At 52.0% G+C, this 25,000-nt stretch overlaps 1 protein-coding gene across 1 annotated transcript in view; it reads right to left on the bottom strand.

The window, feature by feature from the left end:
- Window positions 1–25,000, bottom strand: part of Mgat5b (alpha-1,6-mannosylglycoprotein 6-beta-N-acetylglucosaminyltransferase B) — a 69,418-nt gene that overhangs the window by 29,608 nt on the left and 14,810 nt on the right. The window contains exons 4-8 of the mRNA XM_031352750.1: window positions 12,259–12,374; window positions 11,676–11,749; window positions 10,674–10,844; window positions 9,961–10,125; window positions 8,998–9,167 (exon numbers count right to left, since the gene is read on the bottom strand). Coding sequence (XP_031208610.1) covers window positions 8,998–9,167; window positions 9,961–10,125; window positions 10,674–10,844; window positions 11,676–11,749; window positions 12,259–12,374 — 696 coding nt within the window. The remainder of the gene's footprint in view (window positions 1–8,997; window positions 9,168–9,960; window positions 10,126–10,673; window positions 10,845–11,675; window positions 11,750–12,258; window positions 12,375–25,000) is intronic.

Here is a 25,000-nt window from a genome sequence, read left to right as displayed (position 1 = left end):
CATATACATTCAACCACACACACACTCAGACACACACACAACCACAGTACACACACACACACTCAACCACACATACACACACTCAACCACACACACTCAACTACACACACACACAACCATACACACACATACACACTCAACCACACACACAACCATACACACACATACACACTCAGACACACACACAACCACAGTACACACACACACTCAACCACACACACAAACACTCAACCACACACACATACATATACACACACTCAATCACACACACATACACTCAACCACACACACACTCAACCACACACACATACACGCTTATATGCAGGCACATACCTGCATACATGTGGAGGCCAGAGGAGGATATCAGGTGTCATGCTCTAGCATGTCCCTTGAGACAAAAGTCTCTCAGGGAACCTGGAGTGAGGCTGGTGGCCATAAGTCCTGCCTCTATCCTCCACAGCACTGGGGTTAAAGGCATGAGTATGACCATGCCCGGCTTCTTCACATGGCTGTCATCTGGTGAGACAGCCAATGTGCTAACACTGGTTTCTTCTCCTTTCTTACCAAGTCACTAATGCCATGCTGGGGACCCAGCTAACCCTGAGTACATCCTAAAGACCCCACCTCCAAATGCCACTCACATGACTGTGGTGAGCAAATCTACACATAAATTCTGAGGACCCCCTCCCTCTTAGGCCCATTTCTGTTTCTGTGGTGAAGTACCATGCCCTGACAAAAGCAACTTAAGGGACAAAGGGCTTAGTAGGCTTGTAATTCCAGGTTACAGCTATCGCTGTGGGGAAGTCAAGGTAGGAACTTGGAACTCACAGGAAGAGCAGAGGGCAATGAATCCATGCATGCATGCGGCGCTCACCTTGCTTTCTGCACTAGATCCCTAGCCTAGGGAGTGATGCTGCCCACAGTGGGCATAATCAAGATTACCTCCCACATCTGTGTCCACAGGCTAACCTAATCTCAACAACCCCTCACTGAGACTCCTTCCCCTGGCGATTCAAGATTGTGTCAAGATGACAAACCACAGTACCCCTCAGAGAATGGCAGTAGCTCTACCCAGTCGCCATTGTCAACTGCCCAGCTCTGGTTCTATCTCCTCAGAAACAGCTGGGCCATGTCCCACTGGCTGAGAACAGTCTGAGACAGTCATAGCCAGATCTGCACAGCTTCAAACCCCAGGACCTGTCACAGTCGGTGCTTCGACTTGATAGGAAGTGTCTCCCACAGACTCTGGTCTGAAGAGGGTTACTCCTTTGCTGGTGGTACCATTTTGGGAGGTGGTAGAATGCTTAGGAGGCAGAGCCTGGTTGGGAGAAGGAGGTCATTGGCAGCATGCCGTGAAGGCAGTGTTCCCTCCCTTCCTGCCATTACGTTACCCATGTGTGTGCATTTTCACACATGTGTGAGTGCACACATGTGTACACATATGTGTGGAAGCTGGAAGTTGATATCAAGTATCTTTCTTCATTACTTTCCACTTTATTTTATTTTATTTTATGTCTTTGTTTTTCCAGACAGGGGTTCTCTGTGTAGCCCTGGCTGTCCTAGAACTCACTCTGTAGACCAGGCTGGCCTTGAACTCGGAGACCCGCCTGCCTCTGCCTCCGGAGTGCTGGGATTAAAGGCGTGTGCCTCAATGCCCGGCTCACTTTCTAGAAGCCGGAGCTCGTCACCACAGCTAGCCTTGCTGGGCGGCTTGTCCCAGGGATCAAGTCTCCACCTCGTGAGCACCAGGATCACAGACAGGCTCCGTGGCTCTGGGCTCTGGGGAGCCAACTCTGCTCCTCACACCGAGCTAAGTACTCTACCCACTGAGCCATCTCCCCAACCCCTTCCTATCTTGCTCTCTGCTCCCCAGGAGCCTTGATATGAGCAACCTCGGCCACACGCTCCCTTCACCACGATGTTCGGCCTCACCTCACGCCCCAGCCTTGGCTTCGCACTGGCACAGTGCTCTTTGCCTTACCTCACGCTCAGATCAATGGATCCAGCAGAGTTTGGATTGGATCCTTATACAGCATGAGCTAAAAATAAGTCGTTCCTCCTTTTAAAGTGTTACTCTGGAGTATTTGTCACGGGGAAAGAGAAGTCTGCCTGCCTGCCACAGCTGGCCAAGACAAGCACACAAGGCAGACAAGATGCAGTTCCCGCTTCTGATAACCCAGGGGCGGGACCCTCGAGCAAACGATTCCCTGCCTGACTGCGCCTGCGCACTGACAGCCAGCGTTCTCCCTCTTCAGCTTCCTTGTTGAAGCGCGCCCCTCTCGTGCTTCCATCACTTACCAGTTAAGTCAACTAATTTTCTACGAAACCCAATTTCACTCATGGATGGAGGAAGAGCCCATCGTTTTTCCTCATGCCATGTACTATTAATACTTGAAATTATGCAAATAAAATTGGCCAGCACTGCCAATTCTCTGCAGGCAGAAGGGGCAAGGCTTCCCTCTCCACACCCACTGTGGAGACAGGCCTTCGAGAGCATGCTCAGGGGTGCTCCTGGGGACGGGGGCCCAGCTTGACATCTCCTTTCCTGTGCACACCCTGCTGGAGGGAGGTGTGGGTGTCTGACATCCCCTTGCTGCGCGCGTCTCACGGGGAGTTGTTCTCTCACACCACCTTCCTCATCTAGAAATGTCTTGATGCACCAGAGCCAAATGTGGATTCTGCACACTGCCCCAGACATCCCTCCAGTGAGCCGGTTAATTAAAACGCCAAAACACGAGGAACAGAGAAAAAACTGGCTGGCTCATCCATCCAGACTTCTTGTTAGTCAGTGGACGGACGAGACACCTGGCAGGAACATCTGTGAATGAGTTACAACCAGTGTAGAAGCCGTGTCTTTGTCCCGGTGCCTGCCACACAGGGTCTGAATGCAGCCAAGGGCGCTTTCAGAATGCAGTGGCCCTCAACTCCCATTTCCTGCTGTTGCTGCAGGGATAACAGGTGACCATGCCTCCAATCCCATCTTCCAATGGTTCCTCTCCAGGCCTATCCAAGCTGACTACACTGTTACAGGTTGCCTTGGTCCCCACCCCCACAAGGTTCACATGTTGCATACTGACTGCCTCCCCCACCCCCACCAGTTTCTCAGCATGTATCTTCATTTGAAAACAGTGTCTTTACAAAGAGGACAAAATGAAGGCTGTGGAAATAGTCCATTGATTAAGAGCACTGGCCATTCTTACAGAGAACCCCTGTTCAATTCCCAGCATTCATATGAAAGTTCACTCCCATCTGTAACTCCAGTTCCAGAGGGATCTCTGGCCTCTGAAGGCACCAGGCACACATGTGGTGCTCAGGCATATACGCAGGCAGAATACCCACATACATAAAAACATTCTTTTTTAAAAAGAAATTTGGGCCAGTCACCTAGGCCTTCCCTCATGTGACTGTGGTGTGTCTCTAACTTTATTTTATGAGCCAGGGTCAGTCCTAGTCTCATTTCGGTTTGTTATAATAAGATATCCCGTTTCGGTTTATTATGATAAGAAATCCCGACCAAACACAGCTTGTGGAGAGAGGGTTGATTTGCCTGCCATGCCAGTCCATCCTTATGGGGAAGTCGAGGCAGAAGCTTACAGCAGCTGTGCTCATAAATCAAGAGCAGAGAGAACGAGTGCACAAAGGCTTCATTCTGTGCCAGCTCTATTCCTAAACAGGCTGGGACTTCTGGCCTAGGGAATGGTGCTGCCCATAGTGGGCTGGGTCTTCGCACATCCATTAAAGTAATCAAGACAACCTCCCCCCACAGACGTGCCAAGCTTTTATAGATATGCCCTCATTGAGATTCTAGGTTGTATCTATCATGTAGACAATTGCAACCAACCATCACAGGGCCTCTTATCCTGTAGCCAAAGCTGGCCTCAAACTCAGGGCAACTCTCCCCTCTCAGTTCTGGCTCCTGAGTGCTGGGCTTACAGATGTGGACCACCATATCCAGCTAGGACCGAGTCCTTGTAATGGGTGAAGGTTGAAGACTGGCACACATGCAGGGCAGCGGCCAAGCAGAGGGAGGCAGGGATAAGGCTGATGCATACACATGCCAAGGAGCACCCCACCATGGTCCTTTCCCTGATGCTCAGGAGGACATAGCCTGGAACAGCAGGTCTCAGACTTCCGGCCCCCAGGGCCAGGAGAGCCCCCTTTTAAGCCGCCTAGCCATCATGCCTTTGTTACCACAACCAGAGAAAAACCCAGCAGGTCCCAACTGTCCTCCACCATAAAAGGCCTGTGTTTCTATAGTGCCAGAGGGACAGGGTACTGAAGACCACAGCTCAGCGTCCACCAGCTTTTACACCTGTCAATCTTACAACTGCAGTGGGGGAAAAAATGGGTCTTTATATCCAACAAAGTGTGAGACCACAAAACACACACACACAGAGAGAGTCCAGGCCCACCAGCCTAGGGATGGCACTGCTCATAGTGAGCTTGGCCCCTCCCACATCAATTCCCAATCAAGACAACTCCTCACAGCCATTGTCACAGGCAGATCTAATCTTGTTAATTCCTCAGTGGGGTTACTGCTTCTCAGGTTACTACAGTTGTATCATTTGACAAAATTAAACCAGCTCAGTGGGCTCCTCCTTGCCCACATTTCCCACTCTGGGCATCACCCTTCTCTCAGGCCCTGTAGCCAAGGGGATCCTGAGCGTTTCCAGCCATGAGTGGACCTCAGGAAGAGCCCTCACACTCCTACAAATCTGCCAAGGCTAAGCTCCATTCCAGGCCATAACCCATCCTCTGGCCCTGTCCTAGGTACACAGAGGACAGCCCTTTAGCATAAGCCAGGCAAAGCCAGCCCCATTCTATGGTTTCCCAGCCTCCCAACCCCAAGGCTGCACTTAGAGAGGCTGCTGGGAAAGGCCACAGCTCTGAGCTTTGTGGCGTCTTGACCCGAGCATTCATGACCATTGGAGAGATTCACTCAGCCAGGGTGCCAAGAGTGGGGGCTTTGTGCTGTGTGTGCGAGGCGGGCAGGTGTCCGCAGCAGCTGGGGTCCTCATCCTGACCACAAACCCAGCATGGCTGGCACTGTTAATCCTGGAGCTGGGCCGCCCCTGGGAAGGAGAGTTTGTTTGTTTTGACTGCTAGTTGTTTCCAGTTGTATCAGGTTTTCAAAGCATCTCCCTGAGGGGACCTCAGGAGCCATTGGGTGTCTGCCCAGGCCACACTTACATCCCTCAGGAGACCAAGGCCAGGGCTTTCAGGCCCAGCCAGGCCTACCAACTTCTTGAGCTTTAATTCTGAGAAGGAAGGGGTGACCTTTCCATGAGACCTCTCCTGGGCTTGAGATCCACAGAAGCCTGTCAGGAATTGAAACCTGAGGGAAAGAAAGGACTGAGTCTCTGGTGAGGGGCAGGGAGGGTACAGTCTGTGTGTTGAATACGTATATGCACACAAGTGAGCATGCATTAGTATATAACATGCGTGTGCACATGAGAGCAGAGGCTATATGGACATGTGTGTGAGTTAGGTGTGAGCGTATATACCCATATAAGTGAGTATGTATGTGTCTTCATGAAGTGGTACATACATATGTGCATGGGTGAGAATAGTGTGCACTGTATGTGCAAGGACAATCATATTTATGCATGTGAGTGTTACATACACAATAAGTTCATGTGTGTAAATGTGGGTGTCACATGCACAAGTTCACACATGTGCACGAATGTGGACGGTGCACACATATTCATGTGTGTTCCGTGCATAAGTTTGTGTATGTATATGCATATGGGTGTTATATATGCATATGTATGAGTGTGTTCCATGCATAAGTGTATGTACATGAATGTGCGTGTGGGGGGGTTATACACATATGCATGCATATGTTGCATAAGTGAGTTCATGTGTGTGCACAGACAAGTGTGTGTACTAGCAAGGCAATGGCTACAGGTGGGTGGTTTTCAATTGGGTCACTTGTCACCAGTCCTTTCCACACCCAGGAAGCCCACGGTCACTGCTCCAGCCATGGATGGGCAATGGCATTGGGCACTGGCCTTAGGCTCAGCATCCCATTCCAGAAGTGGACAGGGGAGCTGGGCAGGGAAGGACTCAGGGTGAGAGCTGGGAGAGCCCTCTAGCAAGGGCTAGAGCAGAGCTACCGAACCAAACACCAGCCTCCTCCCCGGGCCCTGGGAAGGCCTGCAGTCTCTCTGCCCCTCTCCAGCAGGATGGCCTGGTGACGGTTCTGTGTGGGTGGATGGAAGAAATTCTCCCTTTTTTCCCTGGAGTAAGGTTAGGACAGCTCACCTCTCTGGCACAGAGCTTGGTGGGTCAGAAAAGAAGAATCAGGCTGAGTGCCCTGTCTAGTAAGTGGGAGGCCACCAGAGAAGGGGGAGGTGCGGGTAAACCCAACAGGATGTCCCCTGCTCCCAAGGGTCTTTGGAGACCACAGCCTAGAATGAGAGTTCCTTGGCATGTGTCTCATTGCAACCTTGGGTGCCTGAATTTGCACCAGACTGCTGGTGCCACTTGATCTGAGACTCTGGCCCTGGGTCTGGGGTCTTCCTTCTTTCTCCATGAACCATGTGACTTTTCTATAGGAAGGTCAGGGGAAGGTCACTAGATTATCTGCAAACGTTGGTTAGAGTCAGAGCACCCTCATCAGCGCACCTCCTGAGCTCTCTGCATGAGGGAGCAAAGCAGGCACAGTGCAGGGCAGGCAGATCTCAGCACCGAGGTGGCCCACGCAACTGAGCACACAGCAATGCCCACCGAGGTGCCTGAGAAAGGAACTGCGGTCTACCTCCCTGCACCCAGGAGTTGGTCTGTGGGCCCGGTCCCCGTGCTGTGGGCCAACTCCCCACTGGGTCCTTTTAGTCCCCCGCTCTCTGGTGTTTGGGGATGTCAAGGTTGCTTCTTGGCTGGCAACAGCCCGCTTCTGGTGCTTCCTGTAGGTACTGTGGGCATGCAGCCTCACTCGGGTCCCCATCATCTCTCTCCCCTTCAAAGCGGGTCCACTCTTGTCCTTGTCACTTGCTCTAGAGAAACCGTTTAACCTTTACTATGCCCACAGAAGAGCATGACCATAAACAATGACTCAGGCCACGGGTGTGACACTCCAAAACACTGGCTCATGTAATGCCCCTCTCAACAACACAGCCCAGCCCCCACTTCCTCATTCCCCTGATTCAATGACACTAGCCCACGAGACAGAATTCAAGTCACAGGTTTCCCGGATGGCTGAGGGCAGGTATAGCTGGACACATGTCCCTGGCACTCTCCTCTGTCTTAAGGTGGATGGCCACAGCACGGTGGGTCGTTTTATTCCGGTGCCTCATAACTGCATTAAGTACACTGAGAAGTATATCTAAAAGATGTACCTTGGTATGTATCCAATGCCACATGAGAAATATAAAAAATAAAGTTAAAAAAAGCTTATGTATGCCTGCATCCAACAGATGAGAGATAAAAAATATTACCCCAACTAGACATTAGACAAGACACAAAACACACAAACAACATACACACAAACACACACATACACACTCCTATCCTTCAGTATCCCTCTGTCTACCTGTCTGTCTGTCTCTGCCTCTGCCTGTCTCTGTCTGTCTTTCTCCCTCACACACACACACAAAACATACACACATATGTATAATACACCTCTGTTTGTCTGTCTGACTGCCTATCTGATTTTGTCTGTCTGTCTGTCTGTCTCTGTCTCTGTCTGTCTGTCTCTCTCTCTCTCACACACACACACACACCTATCCTTTAGTACCCCTCTGTCTGACTGACTGCCTATCTGTCTGTCTGTCTCTCTTTGTCTGTCTGTCTCTCTTTCTCTGTCTCTCTCTGTTTCTCTGTCTCTGTCTCTCTGTCTGTCTGTCTGTCTCTCTCTGTTTCTGTCTCCCTGTCTCTGTCTCTCTCTCTCTCTCACACACACACACACACACATGCACACACACCTATCCTTTAGTACCCCTCTGTCTGACTGCCTGCCTATCTGTCTGTCTGTCTGTCTCTCTTTCTCTGTCTTTCTCTGTTTCTCTGTCTCTCTGTCTGTCTCTCTCTCTCTCTCTCTCTGTCTCTCTCTGTCTGCCTGTCTGTCTTTCTCTGTTTCTCTGTCTCTGTCTCTGTCTCTGTCTCTCTCTCTCACACACACACACACACACACACATGCACACACACTTATCCTTTAGTACCCCTCTGTCTGACTGCCTGCCTATCTGTCTGTCTGTCTCTCTTTGTCTGTCTGTCTGTCTCTCTTTCTCTGTCTCTCTCTGTTTCTCTGTCTCTCTGTCTGTCTGTCTCTCTCTCTCTCTCTCTCTCTATCTCTGTCTCTGTCTGTCTGCCTGTCTGTCTTTCTCTGTTTCTCTGTCTCTGTCTCTGTCTCTGTCTCTGTCTCTGTCTCTCTCTCTCTCTCTCTCTCACACACACACACACACACACACACACACACACACACACACTCCAGTTCCTTTGCAAGCTCTTTCTCTCCGTACCTACCCCCCTATTCTCACACTCAAACAATCTTTTAGACTCTCTTCACCACCAAGCACGGGGTCCAGAAGGACCTCAACAAGCCCAGCATTGGCGGTCAGCATCACCTGTCAACCCTAGTGCCCTCATAGGATGCCCAGGGAGTCTAGCTCCAAAAACACAGCCTGAAGACTATTCCCAGCCCACCAGGAAGACAGGCGGGGATACCTCACGTGCATATGGCGACTCCTCTCTCAAGACATTACGCATTAGCCTGTGAGCACAAACCCAGACCCTAGTCTCTTGGCAAAGGCCAAGAGCTTGCAGACTGCTGCTACGCAAACACACTCCCTCTGTGGATTCTAAATACAAACAGACGTCTGCATGGAAGAGGGAACGGGAAGCAGACAAGCTGGAGGAGGAGGGAACCAGGGAGGACCAGAATCTGACAGAGAGCCACCTCAGGCTGTGGGCCCCGCAGGCAGAGCATCAGCCGGGTGGTCAGGCTGTCCTTCCTCCCATGCCCACCCCACCAGGATGTGAAGGCTCTCTGGCACTCACCTCTGCAGCTCCTTCAGGGAGACTGTGATCCGCAGGCTGTGGCCCAGCACGTAGAGAGCAGCCAGAACGTCTGCCCACTGCACCATCTCCCCCAGAGGCCCGCCCTTCAGCACCCTCGGGCTGAACACATCCCCGGACTCCTCTGTCAGGAAGCCGATGTGCACAAGGATCTGGGTGGGCAGGGCATAGAGGGAGGGGTCAGAGGGGAGCAGCAGCTCTTAGGTCTGTACACCCCATGCTCAGGATCACCCCAGAGACCATCCACAGCACACAGGGTCTCCAGGCCAGGCCTGGTTGGCTGCTTTTAGACCCTGAACATTGGGGCTGTAGGTGTCGTCAGTTGTGTGATTGCCTCGCGGAGCGTACTTTGTAGATGGAAGAGTGAACAACAGTACACGCAGACAAGGCAGAGGTTTATGAAATGACAAGGGCTCTGAAAGAAACAGAGCAAGGTGACAAGCATGCCGGATGAGTAGACAGATGGGCAGATGGATGGACAGATGGATGGACAGATGTGCCAACAATCCTTCTTCAGTCTGTTATTCACAGACTCTTAACCTTTCTGCCTGATACAATGAAAATGTCCCAAGAATGCAGGACCTTCAGGGGCTGATCATCCTGGCTCAGTCTGAGAAGGGACTAGGGGTTCAACCATCCATCCTGACCCTGTCACCTCAAGTCCTGGGCCTGAATTGAGTTAAAAGAATCTAATGTCACTGGTTCGAAGACATGCACCATGCCCAGCCAGAACTCCCTGTCTACCTGTGACCACCTGAAACCCTATGCCTGTTTGAAACCACAGGCTCATGTCCACTTAGAACTGTGTCTACTTGGACCTCATGGCCACGCCCACCTGGTGCCTCACACCAACTGGAGCCCCACGCCCACCTGGAGCCCCACGCCCGCCTGGATCCCCAGTGCTGTAAGCACAGTATCCAAGCACTCCCTGAAAGGATAACATACTTGCTTCTGGTCCCTCCGGATGTCCCCCAGCTTCTGTGCCAGGTACTTGGCAGCCTTGGTCCACTGTGCGGTGAACCGCCTGGTTCGCTTCTTCATGAAGATGAGGGACTCCTTCCCACTGCCCATCAGCTCCAGGAGGTGGGACAGGTTACTCCGGAACATAGCCTAAGTTGGGGCCACAGGCCAGCTCCCTCAGTCCCTGACAATCCCATCCCCATCCCATCCCCAGCGTCCCAGGACAGAAGCTGCCACCTACTGTAAGGTGGGTGCCTGCTCCAGCATCAGCGGGGAAGGCTCCGCTTGCACTCCAGACCACCCACCCCCGAGCTCTCCAGGGAGCCAATCAGCTCTGAATCACCAGGGGCGGACTGCTTTTGAGTGGTGCCAAGGTCACTGGTGCCTTGAACCTGTTAACTCTCCAAGTCCATGAATCTTCACCCATTACATCTACCCACAGAAGGATAAATACAGTGCTATGCACTCAGAGAGCCCTCGGTACATGACAGCTATTATTGCTGTTATTCTAACCCATTAAGGGACTTCTCCGGGACTTCAACCTGCCTCCCAAGCAAGTTCCCTGTACTGGATTCCATAGAAGGTGATCTGGGGACCCTCAGCTAGCAGAGTTGGGAGCCCCATTCCTTGTGGCCAGGTGGGGGGGCAGGAGTGAGGCTCCCTCCCACTGTCCCTGAGGATATACAGTCTAGACCTACCTGGACTCTGGGAAGGGACTTGGGGGCTCTCCGGGCAGCTGTCTGGTTCCTCCAGGGCAGCGGGGGGCAGAACCACTCCACCTCACTGAGGTAGATGAGGAAGGAGCACTCGGTGCCGTCCACTCCAAAGAAGGCGTAGCAGGGGTCAGACGTCCAGCGGGCACGCATCCACTGTGAGAAAGGTCAGGCCTGGGTAGGCAGCCAGCAACCCACACAGCCCCTCATAGTCTCCCCCAGCTATGAGGTCCCCAAGATCTCCCCGGTCGGGAAGGAGCTGTGAGCCATGCCCTAACCTAAAGACGCAGCAGAAGAGTAGAGACATACAACTGGGCCAGCCCTCTACCACTGAGGATCAGAACAGTACATCAGCTTCCCTGAGGCCTCACAGAGGAGGGCCTCGGGCCTGAGACTTGGTGGACATTAAGAGGCCAAGCACCAACGCAAAGATCAAGAGGTTCTGCAGCCACAGGCCCTGTGCCCCTTGTCTCCTCATCTTAATCAGAGGCAGGGTCATAAGGCATCCTCTGTGGGGCCAGGGCCAGGGAAGTTCTTTCCACAGGGGCTCCATGTGATCTCTAAGGAGGGCTCTGTAGCCCCACAGCCTGTCTCTTAAAGGGTCACCCCTAGAGAGGAGCTGTCTTTAAGGCTGTGGATCAGTTCTCTTCATGCACGGATATCATGCCATCAAAGTGCCCCCTGGAGGTGATCAGGAAGGGCTCTTGGTCCAACAAGCTGTGAGCTGGGCAGAGGGGACCAAGACCAGACTCAGGCCCCTGAAGATGACAGGCCCCAAAGGTCTTTGGGCTGATTATCCGTGGAAAAATCCATTTCTCGGAGGTTGGCTGCCACTAGCTTGTGCTGGTTTAGGTACCTAGCCACAGAGTCCAGCTGGGACAGAAATCCGGAGCTGAGCTGGCCTGGGCAGAGCCCTGAGGAGAAGCCTCCCACCTGTCTGGCCCCCACCCTGCATCTTCTCTTCAGGGAGGTCCCCCTAGGCCTCACCTCCACTTTCCCTGAACAGTCAGGGAACTTGGGGTCACTGGGTGCTTCACACTGGTCCCTCCGACCTTCAGACACTGCAAAAAACAGAAGATGGCTTACTGAGACACTGGGGCCTGGAGGTAGCCCAAGAGAGGGAGCAAGGTGAAGAGGCCTGTGGTAGGACAGAGCAGTGGTCACCCCTCCTGTTCACAGTCGTGGTGTCTGAGCGAGCTACTCTACTCCATCTACTCAGCCTCCTCCAGGCTCAGAGCAGCTCTTACACACAGCTCCAGAGTGGCCTCGCAGATGGACACACCCCGAGCTCCCCACAAAATATACTCTTGCTTTTCCTGAGAGCAGCAGATGGGCAGCCGCCTCCGGCTTTTCCCAAACCCAAAGGAGCCACAGCAGTCCACTCTGACCCCCACAGCCAACAACCCACACAGCACCTCATAGGCTCCCCCGGCCAGGGTGAGGTAAACCAGGTCCCTACTGAGAGCCTCAAGTAGGCCTCCAAGAACTAGGCAAGCATTACCAGAGAAATGGGACTTCCTCAGGGCACTGGCCTCTGGGGACACGGGGCAGTGTTCTGGCTGGGACGTACCCTTGCTATGTAGAATCAGGCTGTGACGCAGGATCTGGTCCACCTTCACAGCGATGTCGGACACATTCTGGGCAATGGCCTGGATCCTTTCTATGAGGCTGGCCCCAGGGGTGAGCCTAGAGGACAGGGGAGAGCCAGAGATGAACCCATGAACGGCCATGGCGGAAACCAGGTGGGAGTGAAGCTGAGCTTGCCTCCACCCGACTCACAGCTTGAACACTGCAGGAAAGCACACTTTTGCCGAGTCCGCTGTGTTTACTGTGTTCTGAGTCTGTCAGACACAGCACCTGGGACTGAGGCAGACAACGAAACTTCTGTCTTCCTGCTGAGACCGTGAGTGGATGAGCGCAGGAACCCCCGGGGGACAGAGGCTCTTTGCTAGACACAGCCAGCTCATCTGAGTCTGTTCACACCAAGACGAGTTCACACCAGCAACCTGGAGGTCCACCAGTGAACTAGCACTGGTTTCCTGAGAACCCATCCTTGTCTGGTGTGTGTCTGTCTTTGTTAGTGTGTCTGTGTGGTGTGTGTGTGTGGTGTGTCTCTGTGTGTATGTGTGTATATATATGTGTGTGTGTATGTTTGTGTGTGTGTCTGTGTATATGAGTGTGTGTGTCTGTGTGCTATGGTTGTGTGTATAAAAGTGTGTGTGACTGTGAGTGTGTCTCTGTGTGTTTGTATATGTGTGTCTGTGTGTGTATAGAGTGCGTATGTGTGTCTATGTGTGTGTAGAGTGTGTATGTGTGTGCATGTATGTCTGTGTGTATAGAGTGTGTGTGTATCTATGTATGTGTGTGTATATGTGTGACTGTGTATCTCTGTGTATGTGTGTGTATGTGAGTGTATGTCTGTGTAGTATGTCTGTGTGTGTCTATCTGTGTAGTATGTTTGTGTGTGTGTGTGAGTGTGTGAGTATGGTGTGTCTGTTACTATATGTGTATGTCTCTGTGTGTGTGTGTGTAATACTGTATGTGTCTCTGTGTTGGTGTGTGTTTGCCTATGTGTGATTGTGTGTCTCTGCATATGTGTGTTATGAGTATGTGTGTGGTGTGTAGCATCTTCCTGTTTTCCACATCATAGAGGAAGAGTTGCTTACTGGACCTGCTGCTTCCTGATTGGCTAGATGGGCTGAGCAGCAAGGACCCACTTGTCTCAGACACCCCAGGACTGGGTGCAAGAACAGCAAGCGTTCTTAACCTCTGAGCCATCTCTTCACTAACTTAAAGATTTACTTTAGGGGCTGGAGAGATGACTCAGAGGTTAAGAGCACTGACTGCTCTTCCAGAGGTCCTGAGTTCAAATTCCAGCAACCACATGGTGGCTCACAACCATCTGTAATGAGATCTGATGCCTTCTTCTGGTGTGTCTGAAGACAGCGAGAGTGTACTCCAATACATAAAACAAATAAATAATTCTTTTAAAAAAAGATTTATTTTATTTGCTGGTTGTGCTGGTACACACCTTTAACCCCAGCACCCAGAAGACAGAAGGCAGAGACAGGAAGATCACTGTGAGTTCAGGGCCAGCCTGCTCTATACAGTGAGTTCCAAGACAGCCATAGCTACAGAGTGAGGCCATGTTTCAAATAAATTAATAAATTATATATGCATGTGTCTGTGTGAATGTGTGTGTGTGCATGTGTGTGTATGTGTGTGTGTGAATTTGTGTGCATGTGTGTGTGCATGTGTGTGCATGAATGTGTGTGCATGTGTGTGTGAATTTGTGTGAGTGTGTGTGCGTGTGTGTGTGTGCATGTGTGTGTGAATTTGTGTGAGTGTGTGTGCGTGTGTGTGTGTGTGCATGTGTGTGCGTGAATGTGTGTGCATGTGTGTGTGTGCATGTGTGTGAGTGTGTGTGCGTGTGTGTGTGCAGCTCCCTGCAGATTCCATGGAAATGGAGTTATGGCTATTTGTGAGTCACCTAGATTGGGAGCAGGGATCTGAACTCTGGTCCTCATGGCTGAGCAGCAAGTGCTCTACCACCGTGCCATCTTCCAACTCCCTTCCATTATTCCACCACAGTCTCACACAGCCCATACTGGTCTTAAACTTATTATGTAGTAGAAGATGACCTTGAATTTCTGATCCTCTTGCGTTCCCCTCCCAAATGCTGGCCTTACAGCAAGCACCATTGTGTCTGGTCCACGTGGTGCTGGGGAAGCCAGGGCTGAGCAGGCATTCTACCAACTTAGCCACATCCCCAGCCCACTTCCCTGGACCTTGGAAGAGCCCTGGACACGGACATTAAACCTTCTATTTTTCTCCATCAGTATGGGGCTGCTTTGATTTTAGGAGAATTTATTTCCTTGTTGATTACTGGCCAGTGCTCTGGGAATCGTATTAGCTGTTAGATGAAGTATTTATCTCATGGCAAAAGCTGCTATTGAGACAGCTCCCACTCTGCTGGCCTTATCTGCCTGTCAAGCACAGCCCCGGGCCTTCTCCAGGAAGCCACTTGCTTTCAATACTTAAACTCCACTTGCTTTGATTCTTACCTTGCTTTGATTCTTACCTCGCCTTCTGGCTTCACAGTTTTGCATACGCACCCACACATACATGCACACACACACACACCCGCGCACACACACACACACATTCAGAGAGAGAGAGAGAGATAGACACAAACACATATACACACATACATCGATACATACAAAAACACACAGAGGCATACACACACACATAAACACAGACACGCATACAGACACAGACAGACCCGAACACAGACATACACACACACACACACACAGACACATCCATACACACACACACATTCAGAGAGAGAGATACAGACACAAACACATATACACACATACATCGATACATACAAAAACACACACAGAGGCATACACACACATAAACACAGACACGCATACAGACACAGACACGAACACAGACAGACACACAAGCACAGACACATACACACACACAGAAACATACACACAGACACATACACACACAGAGAAGTATACATACAGACATACACACACACAAATACAGACACACACATATACACGGACACACACAGACATACACACACACAAATACAGACACACACATATTCACAGACACACACAGACATACACACACACAAATACAGACACACACATATACACAGACACACACACACACACATACTGCTGCTCCTTCAGCTCTGCTTATTCCTGTTAAGCACTTGGTCTGCATGGATACCTGGCATGGAAAGTGTATGAAGGGTCTTTCTAACCTGCACCCCACCTGGGCATGCAAAGCTCACCTTTCACAGGCTGGGTGAGCTGCCTGCCAGAGAAGTAGTGGCCCTGGGTAGCAAACTGCCACGTCAGGCGCACCATCCTCTTTTCCCTTCACTTAATAAAGAGCACAGAGGGCGACGGAGAATGTTCCAAAGGCAGATTGCGCCGTGCCATCTTCCATACCAGCCAGGGACAGGACAGCATCTCTGTTGGGTGAACACTGCTTTCCCCTCCCAAGTTCTGGGATTTCAGGCATGCACACCATGCCTGGTTTCTGTGTTGCTCGGGACTGAACCCAGGGCTGAAGTGACTGTAAGAGGTGGCCCAGGACACAGGCTGAGACTTGGGGAGCCCCAGCACACAAGACTGTGGTGCCTCCATGTCTACCAGATCAATGGGCTGACAAGTGGGACTGCAAGACCATGCTGAGGATTCCTGCCAGGAGGAAAGGGCCAAGCGAATCACACAGGGACCAGCCAGGCATCTTGGGAGGTGTGAAATGAAGCCAGCTCACTGCCACAAAGCCACCTTCCCGTAGGTGTCTCTCCATCTGCCCTCCCAGAACCCCACTGTTCCCCGTGCTACAGGACCTGCCGGAGCTCCCCAGCAGAGGCTGGAACCCTCAGGAGCAGGATGGCTTTCAGACAGAGACCAACCTTGCCAGTATGGGTGTGTGCCCAGAGACCCATGACTGTTGGCTGAGCAGCATCTATTTCCCCAAACTCACATTCTCTGATAACCTGGGGATGTGCCCTATTTGGGAATAGGGTCTCTGAGATTAGAGAAGACGAGATCTTTCTGGATTAGGGGTAATACTAAATCTAATAACTGAGACCCTAGCCTTTCGCTTGCTCCTGACCCTCCCAGCCAGGCATGGCCATGAGGGTGGGGATGGGGAAGGTTTTGTGAGCTGTCACCTATGCGGGCATGGGCTCCTTCAATGACGCAGCTGCCAGAGTCACCCTTGTCCTATACGTAGCTCCATGTTGGAGTTGGACAGACTTAACTTGTGCTGTGGGTGCTCTATCTGTTAAATGGGTGTTCCCATGTGTGTCTCAGCAGAAGCCAAGGGACAAGTGGGCATGAAAGGGATACAGGCCAGGAAGTGCCAAGGTCAGCTCTGACCCGCTGTGCTGTGTGCTAGGACCCACCCAGAGCCCTGGAGGACACCCTGGCTTCAGACATCAGCTCCAGAACTGGGAGGGAATGTGTGTGAAATCTCAGTTATTTTCTGCCACGTGACTTGTAGCCGCCTTACAACATAAGCCAACCAGCACCTGCTGATCAAAGAAAGCTACTTTTGTCAGGCTGCAGCGGGTGGCAAGTCCTCTTTCCAGCTGATTCCTCCCACTAAACCCAAGCATCGTCCTGTGGCCTCGGTGGCTCTCATTGGGGGACAGAGGGGTCAGCTGACCTTCCAGCCTGGACACATTATTTAGATTGTTGGGAACAATGAAGCAGAGAGCCAGAGGGCCTAGGCTTCCCCATGCTGCCGTGTGAACCTGGGAGAGTTGGATCACACAACCCCTATAAACTCAGGAATCAAAAGCAAGAGTTCTTGGAGAGTTCAAGCCGAGGCAGAATGGCAACGCTTCAGTATAGAGTGGGTATTTACTGAGGACTGAACCTACGGCCTCCCACATGCTCGACAAGTGCTCTACCGCTGTACCAACCTCCCCGTCCTCTCAACGTGCTCTTCCTCCCTCCTTAAGCAGACACCCTGTCCCTCAGAGGAGTGTACTGAAAGCTCAGTCACGGGGAAAAACACTGAACTTTTCCGGATGATTCAGCAACTCTCGTACAATAAGCGTTTTGGTTTTCTTGCATAAAACCTATTGCCAGCACTGGCTTTAAATAGTGCCATGGCGTCCATCGGACTTAACAAGCTCCAGTCAATCCAAACAAAATCACTTGGCGCCACTGTTATTAACTGGACTTAGCATTCACACAGCGCTTTCTATTTTCAAATAATAGACGATTAGGCACCTCACGCTGAGATGCTTTTCCACAAATGGCAGCGAAGCAGGGTCTGAGGCCTCCAATGAGGCCTCCAAGCCCAGATTTGAGACCCGGGAAATACCCGGGTTGAAGAGAAAAGAGGGGGACGGAGTGCAGTCGGTAGAGGGCTCATGTCCTATACACAAACCCTGGGTTTGATCCCCACATAAACTGGGCACAGGGGCGTGCTGGAACCCTAACACTTAGGAGGTGGAGACAGGAGGATCAAGGTTCAAAGTCATCCTCAGCTATATAGATAGTCGAAGGCTGGGATAAAGATGGACGGACAGACAGACAGAGAGGACTTCTCATCCCTGCAAGCAGGAGGTGCCACAAGGTAGGTTTAAGACAGGCAGGAATGTCCCATGTCACTCAGCAGAAGCCACACTCCATAAAGCCGGGGATGAAGCAAAGGTCAGCTGGTACAGGATCGAAACCTTGAGGCACAGCCGTCCCCAGTGCAGGCTGCCAAGCCAAAACTGTTGTAAAGAGTGTCCTTAGAAACAACCCCTCTGTCCCCCAGGGCCATCAACAGGACTTCCTCACGATGGAGCACTGGCCCAAGCCCTTGGATCCTGACAGTAGCATATTTCCTTTCCTGCTCTTCCCCTCTTGAGGTGTTTGCACAGACAGAGAGCCAGCTGTGAATCAGGACGACCTGGACGAGGGGGCGGGGGCAGCTCCAGCGGAGCAGCACAGGTAGTTTGAGAGGGGAGAGCAGGAGACCCCCAGGTGGGAATCCACAGTGCAGGACCTTCTCAGCACCCACTCAGCCCAGCCTAGAGTCACAGGTCCCTTTTCAAGTCCACCCCTAACAAATGTGGTGGTTACTCCATTGCCCTGGCTCTCCTGTACAGGCAAAGCCGGCTGGCTCAGCCTCTTCAGCTCTGTGACCAAGAGCAGCCCTAGCTCTGTTTGAGCCGCTGTCCGTCCTCTGTAGCCTGGACATTGTCAGGCTGTTGGTGAAGGGGAGGACTTGCCCATGGTCACCCATCATCACCCTCAGCTTTATCAGGCCACAAGTCCACAACATGCTACTGTGACTCAGGGCCATGCTAATGTGGTCCCGAATGAAAAAGGGCCTGCCGAACACAGCAAACTAGTTACCCTGTGGGCACTGTGACCCCAACAGGCTGCTCAGGACCCAAAGACCTAGGACAGCCTCCCCAAATCTGCCAGCTGACCCTTTATTTTATAACTTGGACTGGGAAATGTCCCACAGCTAATAAAGGGAGTTCCCTGGGTTCACACATCAGGCTAGGGATGAGGGAGGATGGTGCCCTGTGCCAGCCCTGGCTGCTTCTCTCTGCCTCTACCAGACACATGGAGGCTAAGGATGGCTACACCTTCCTCCGTCCGTTCCTACATGCCAGTCCCTACACCAGTCCCTACATCAAACAACCCTGCCTCGTTCAGGAAGTTGAGAAAGCTGGCACAGGTTGACACCAGCCTCCCCGATTGCCAAAGCTCATACTGAGATCTGCTCTAGGGCACCCCGGCCGACAGGTAACATCACAGGCCTGTCACCCCAGGTACTCTGGGGACCGAAGTCCAGGGTATATTCTGTTCTCTTCAACTTGCAGACCCAAGCAGGGAATTCTGACATCTGCAGTCACCAGACCACCCTCAACTCCTTCCAGGCCTGCCCCCAACAAGGCCCCCAAAGGCACAACCCACAAGGTCATCATCAATTCCAGGCCAGTCTCCTTACCCCAGAGGTGGCACACTAGGCCACCTGGAGAAGGAGGTTTAATTCCGAGTTGCTCTGTGATTTATGAGGGTTACATTCAATTAACAGGAGCATCGATTTCCCTGCAGCTGGCCAGCAAGCTCACTGGGAATAATTGTATTATGAAACAAAGTGCTTTCAAAACACAGAAACCTACATATCTAGGTGCCTGCAGAATCATACAGAGACACACACACACATACAAATACACACCATGGGAAACAGATTGCTCTGTGCCTCCCTGAATCTCATACACGGTATGGGACATGAGACGCCCCTTGTAGTGTGACCTTTCTTCCTCTTGTCTCCACATACCCCAGCCTCAGCCCCTGTTGAGGTGAGTCTAGAGGTTGCAAACAGATGGTGTGAGATTGACCGGTCCCTTTCTCAGTGGGAAGAGAAAGGACAATTCACCCCAAAGTCTAAAATAAGCTCATCAGCTTGACGGGCTCTAGAGTCTCCTACATAGAGGGGGTTTTTAAACTGGGTCAGCTGAGGTGGGAGACCCACCCAGCCCACCGCATGGCCCAGGTCCTCACTGAATAAAAATGAGAAACACACCGAGCACCAGCAATCCTCTCTGCTTCCTGATTGTGGACTCAACATGGCCAGCAGCCTTACCCTCCTGAGGCCACACCTTCTCCGTGACAGACAGTACCCTCAAACTGCAAGCCACAATAAGTCCCTCCTTCCTTCCTCCCTCCCTCCCTCTGTCCCTCTCTTCCCTCCCTCCCTTCCTTCCTTCCTTTTTCTCCTCCTCCTCCTCCTCCTCCTCCTCCTCCTCCTCCTCCTCCTCCTCCTCCTCCTCCTCCTCCTCTTTCTTCTTCTTCTTTTTTCCCCGAGACAGGGTTTCTCTGTGTAGCCTTGGCTGTCCTGGAACTCACTCTGTACACCAGGCTGGCCTCCAACTCAGAAATCCGCCTGCCTCTGCTTCCCAAGTGCTGGGATTAAAGACGTGCACCACAGCTGCCCTGCTCCTTCCTCCTTCTTTAAGTTGCTTTTGTTGGGTATGTTGCCGATGCAGTGAGAAACGTAACTAATACACTGAGTGAGCGCTGGCCACTGTTCTGCAGACTTCCCATCTCAGCACAGATGAGAAGAAACAGCAGGAAGGAGTCAGAGCTGCCTGGACCTCCTGGCCCAACCCCCACTCTGCTTCCTGATGTCCCCAGGACACTTGGTTCTTCGCTGGTCTTGGCTCCTTGCAGGTTACCTTCAACTTTCCCTGTCCCACTGAGGGTCTGTTCCTCGGGTGGTCTAGCTGGTCGATGACATCACCATTATTTCTTAGTCGCTCCTTGCCAGCCTGGCCTCTCTCCAACCCTAAAGAAGACCAGCTTTGAGTGGTTTACCAAAATGCCTCCCTGTCAGTGAGCCTGAGGTCAGACCCAGAGCCTCAGGCAGCGTGGGACTGGAGAAGAGTGGGACCCATCTTGTTGAGATTGCTATCATCCTGAGAGGTAAACACTTTGCACTCACGCAGCTCTGGAGTCCCCAGGAGGTTGACCTCCCTGTGGCTGCAGTTCCTGAACCCAACCCCCACATAGACACCAACGCAGTTAAAAAAAAAAAAAAAAAAAAGCTTTATTCCTCCCTTCCCCCCCAACGAGAATGTGGCTGTGCCTTCTTCCTGCACTTTAAGCAGAATTCTCCACACTTATGCTATGGCTCTATTTATAACCGCAGTTCCCCACTTTAACACTCACATCCTAGCATTGAGGGTTGGGCACAGAGGCACGAACCTGTAACCCTTAAAACTGTCTTTCCACATGCCAAGCAGGTATCCCCTTCTCATAGGGTCATCTCAGGTGTGCAGCTGACTTAGGCTCAGGTGCCCCACCTCACAGCCCTGGGCCAGGCCAGGCAGAGGGCATCTGTCCTTATCCCCCCATCCAGTCCCTCACTGCTTCCTGACTACCCTTCCCCAGCTCTGGAGTCCCCAGCCCAGACTCTGCAGATCCAGCGAACAGGCAAGAGACAGATGTACTTGCGGCCAGCCGCCAACTTCAGAGCTGTCCCCCGCCACTGCTGAAGCCTGATGGGAAATTCAAAGATCATAGCTATTTGGCTGTAGGATGCATATTACAGTGGCGTTTGCCTCAAAGCTGCCTTCCTAATTATGTTTTCCTAGGCTAAAATAGCAAATTCACTCTCCCCAAGGACACACCAGCCACCTCGGAAAGCAAGACGCTAAGAAGCTTCCAGAAGAGCAGGAGGAGGACAGCCCCAGGTGATTCTGAAGCGAGGATCCAAGGGCAGGTGGCAAAGTTGGCTAGCGGGAGTGGGAGGGCTTCTGCGGGGTGCCCCCTGTAGCTCTGCCTGGTTAATCATGGTTAACCCTAGGTGGCTGGGGTGGGAAGGGGCTGGTGGATGTGAACACAGACTCCCATGAGCCCTGGCGCACCCCCACCTCTCTCCCTGGGTCCCTAAGCCATGGTGTCCCTGCAATTTATAGCTCTGCCTGTGGAGTTTGATGGGCTCCGCTGGTCATGATGGATGGCTGCTATTTCCCCGAGATAGAGCTCGGAGGTGGCTCGTGCTCCCCCACCCGCAGGGCTCCCTCCTTCCCCGGGAGCAGATGAAGGGCAAGGAGTGGGGGGAGGAGTAGGCTAGCTCTGGAAGAAGTCAGTCAGTCAGCGAATGTGCAGTCTGCAGCCAAACTGGGTCCCCAGACCGCTGCCGGTGCGGCTCAGTGAGCAGGGGCCATGGGGTGGCACCTGTCCCCTGAAAAACACACCTGTGGCTGTTCCTGTGCCTAGACAGAAGATGGAGCTGAGCCACAAGGCAGGGACAGGGACCTGAGGGGACACAAAAGGTGATGAAGCCCACCCGGAAGAGAAAACTGCCTCATGTTGTGGAGCCCAAGGAAAGCGGGTCCCTTAGCCCCCTCGCCTTCTCCTTCCCAGCAGCCTCTCTGCTTCTGCCCTTGCCAATGAATAATCCATGTTTCACACAGCAGTCAGAGATATATTTTTAAATAAATCCATTCAACCCTGCATCCGCGCGCGCGCACACACACACACACACACACACACACACACACACACATTAAAAATAAATCCAGTGAGGCCTGGTGGTGCACACCCATAATCCCCATACTCAGAGATAAAGACAGAAGGCTCAGAAGTTCCTCCGCTACATATCTAATTTAAGGCTATCCTGGACTACATGAGACCCTGTCTCAAAACACCCAAACTACGGGCTGGGGAGGTGGCTCAGCAGAGCAAGCACCTACATCAAAACCATGGGCCCCAGAGTTGGGTCCCCAGAACCTATGAAGAGCCCAGGCTGGTGTGACGACCGCCGGTAATGTCAGCACAGGGGAGGCAGAAAGGGGTCCCCGAGGCAGGCTGGCTAGATAGACTAGTGGGATTGGTAAGGTCGAATGTCAGCGAGAGACCCCACCTCAATAAAGCAAGCAGAAAGCAAACAAGAGAGGCGCTCTGGGTCCTCCAAATGCTCGCATACACTCATGCACCCTTACACACGTGTGCACCTGTACACCTGCAAACACACATTGTGCATACGCAGTACACACACAAACAACACATATGAATACGTAAATAAACTGAGCAAACACTCGCAGCGCCGAGCGCAGCGTCCGGAGCTGGTGCATCGTCCGGAGCTGGCGCAGCCCACGTGACCTGCTCCTGTTGACCTTTCCCTCACTCACTGCTCTCCGTCCTAGCAGCCTCCATATTGCCTCTCTGCTTCAACACGCCAAACCCAGGGCCTTTGCACTTACGGCTCTCCGTCCCTCTGCTCCCTACTCCTGGCTTCACGTGGCTGGCTCCCTCATCAATTGTGTGAAGAGCGCCTCTCCTGCTCGCCCAGCGGCCAATCCTCTGGAGTCTGTGCCAGTGTCCAAGATGACCGCACGTGCTCCCTCTTATGGGATATTGCCGACCTCCCCACGAGAGGCTTTACGTAGCTCATTACTTCCACTCTTGGGAATCCCAACACCCAGCTCTCTCCTTTATTCTGTTGATGCGGAATCTTAAGTGGCATCAGCTCTAAGTGGGGAACCAGTACCAAGGAAGCAGAGCTCGCTGTAGTGGGGGTGAGGGAAGGCCCCCTCTGTGACATAATTCTGTGGCAGGCACTCACAGGATGCCTACCTGAAGCCCTGGTCCCAGCACAGTAATGTTAGTATGGACATTCTCAGAACCCGACCCCAGGGGTCGGGTATGCCCAGCATGCACAAAGCACTCACTGGGTCCCGTCCCCAGCACCATAGCAACCTATGAAGTGGTACATGGTATAATGCATCATCACTCAGGGAGTAGAGGCAAAAGGGTCTTAGAAGTTCAGGGTCATCCTTGACTACAGAGTGAGTTTGAGGCTAGCCTGGGCTACATATGACCATGTCTTAAAAAAAGAAAAGAAAGGAAGGAAGGAAGGAAGGAAGGGAGGGAGGGAGGAAAAAAGAGAAAGGAAAAAGAGAAACCTCTCTTAAAGCAGAGTACAATCTAACAAAGGGGCTTTTTTCCTGGTTTGTAAATTCACAAATCTGAAAAGTCCCACAGAGGATGTAGGTGACTCTGTGGATAGCAGTACTTGCTTCCAAGCCTAATGGCTGGAGCTGGATCCCAGAACCCACACGATGGAAAGCAGAGAACTGACTCCTACAAGTTGTCCTCTGACCTCCACATGCAAGCCATGGCATGCATTTGTGCACACTCACAAGAAAATAAGTAAAGCCGGGCGGTGGTGGCACATGCCTTTAATCCCAGCACTTGGGAGGCAGAGGCAGGCAGATTTCTGAGTTCGAGGCCAGCCTGGTCTACAGAGTGAGTTCCAGGACAGCCAGGGCTACACAGAGAAACTCTGTTTCGAAAAACCAAAAACAAACAAACAAAAAAAAAACAACAAAAAAAAATGTAAAATGTTCAGTCCCAGTGATGGAACAAACAAACCGAAGCCTCACGTGGCTGCCAACAGGAGTGTCGCAGTTCTGCACGTGATTCTCAGACCAGACCTAGTGCCTCCCGGTGGTACAACTTTGGCTGCTCCTGAACAACTGTGCCTCAGTTTCCCCCCTCTGCAGCGATGGACCATGCTGTATAATGGTTGTGGGTTGATGTGTGACTGTCCTAGAGATGACCCCATGAGAAGGTCATGAGATATTCAGTGTTGTATATTAAATCCCCTGACATGAGGCTAATGATCTCCATCTGGACGCCCAGGGCATTTGCTCAACTGGCCAGGCCAGTTTGGGGGTGACCCCTGACCAGCAGGGGGCCCCATATCAATCCAAAGAAGCACAATGTGTCCCACTTCACTCACAGGGGGTCCCACTAACAGCCCCCCAACCCAGCACTCAGTAGGCTGAAGCAGGAAGAGTGTAAGTTCAAGGCCATCTGAGCCAGACGGCATATTAAAACACAGGCATGCGTGTGCGTGCGCACACACAGACACTCACAGGCACTCACACACACAGACATAGACACGCACAGACACACGCAGGTACACTCACACACACTCACACACAGAGAAGGGTGGGGGCAGGTGTGCACAGCCTGCCTTTATAATGAGAGTGATAAGTATGTGTAAAAGAACCTAGACTAGGGAAAACTCAGTGCTAGGTGGGAACTGCCTGTCACTAGGGAGAAGCAGTTAGAGGGCCCTTCAGTTTTCACCTGAGAGGTATTTTATTTAATGAGGACAAAAGACAGTCTAAGAGGAGACAAAATGTTAATGGTTGTTGAGTCTGGGGGCGTTGAGGAGTCTGAATTCTGGATGTATTTCTACACCTTTTTATGCAGGTGGGGGTGGGTGGGGAG

This window comes from Mastomys coucha, unplaced genomic scaffold (genome assembly GCF_008632895.1).
Source record: "Mastomys coucha isolate ucsf_1 unplaced genomic scaffold, UCSF_Mcou_1 pScaffold5, whole genome shotgun sequence".
NCBI classification, from domain to species: domain Eukaryota; kingdom Metazoa; phylum Chordata; class Mammalia; order Rodentia; family Muridae; genus Mastomys; species Mastomys coucha.
The sequence above is the reverse complement of the archived record's forward strand: the minus strand, read 5'-3'. Positions and strand labels throughout refer to the sequence as shown.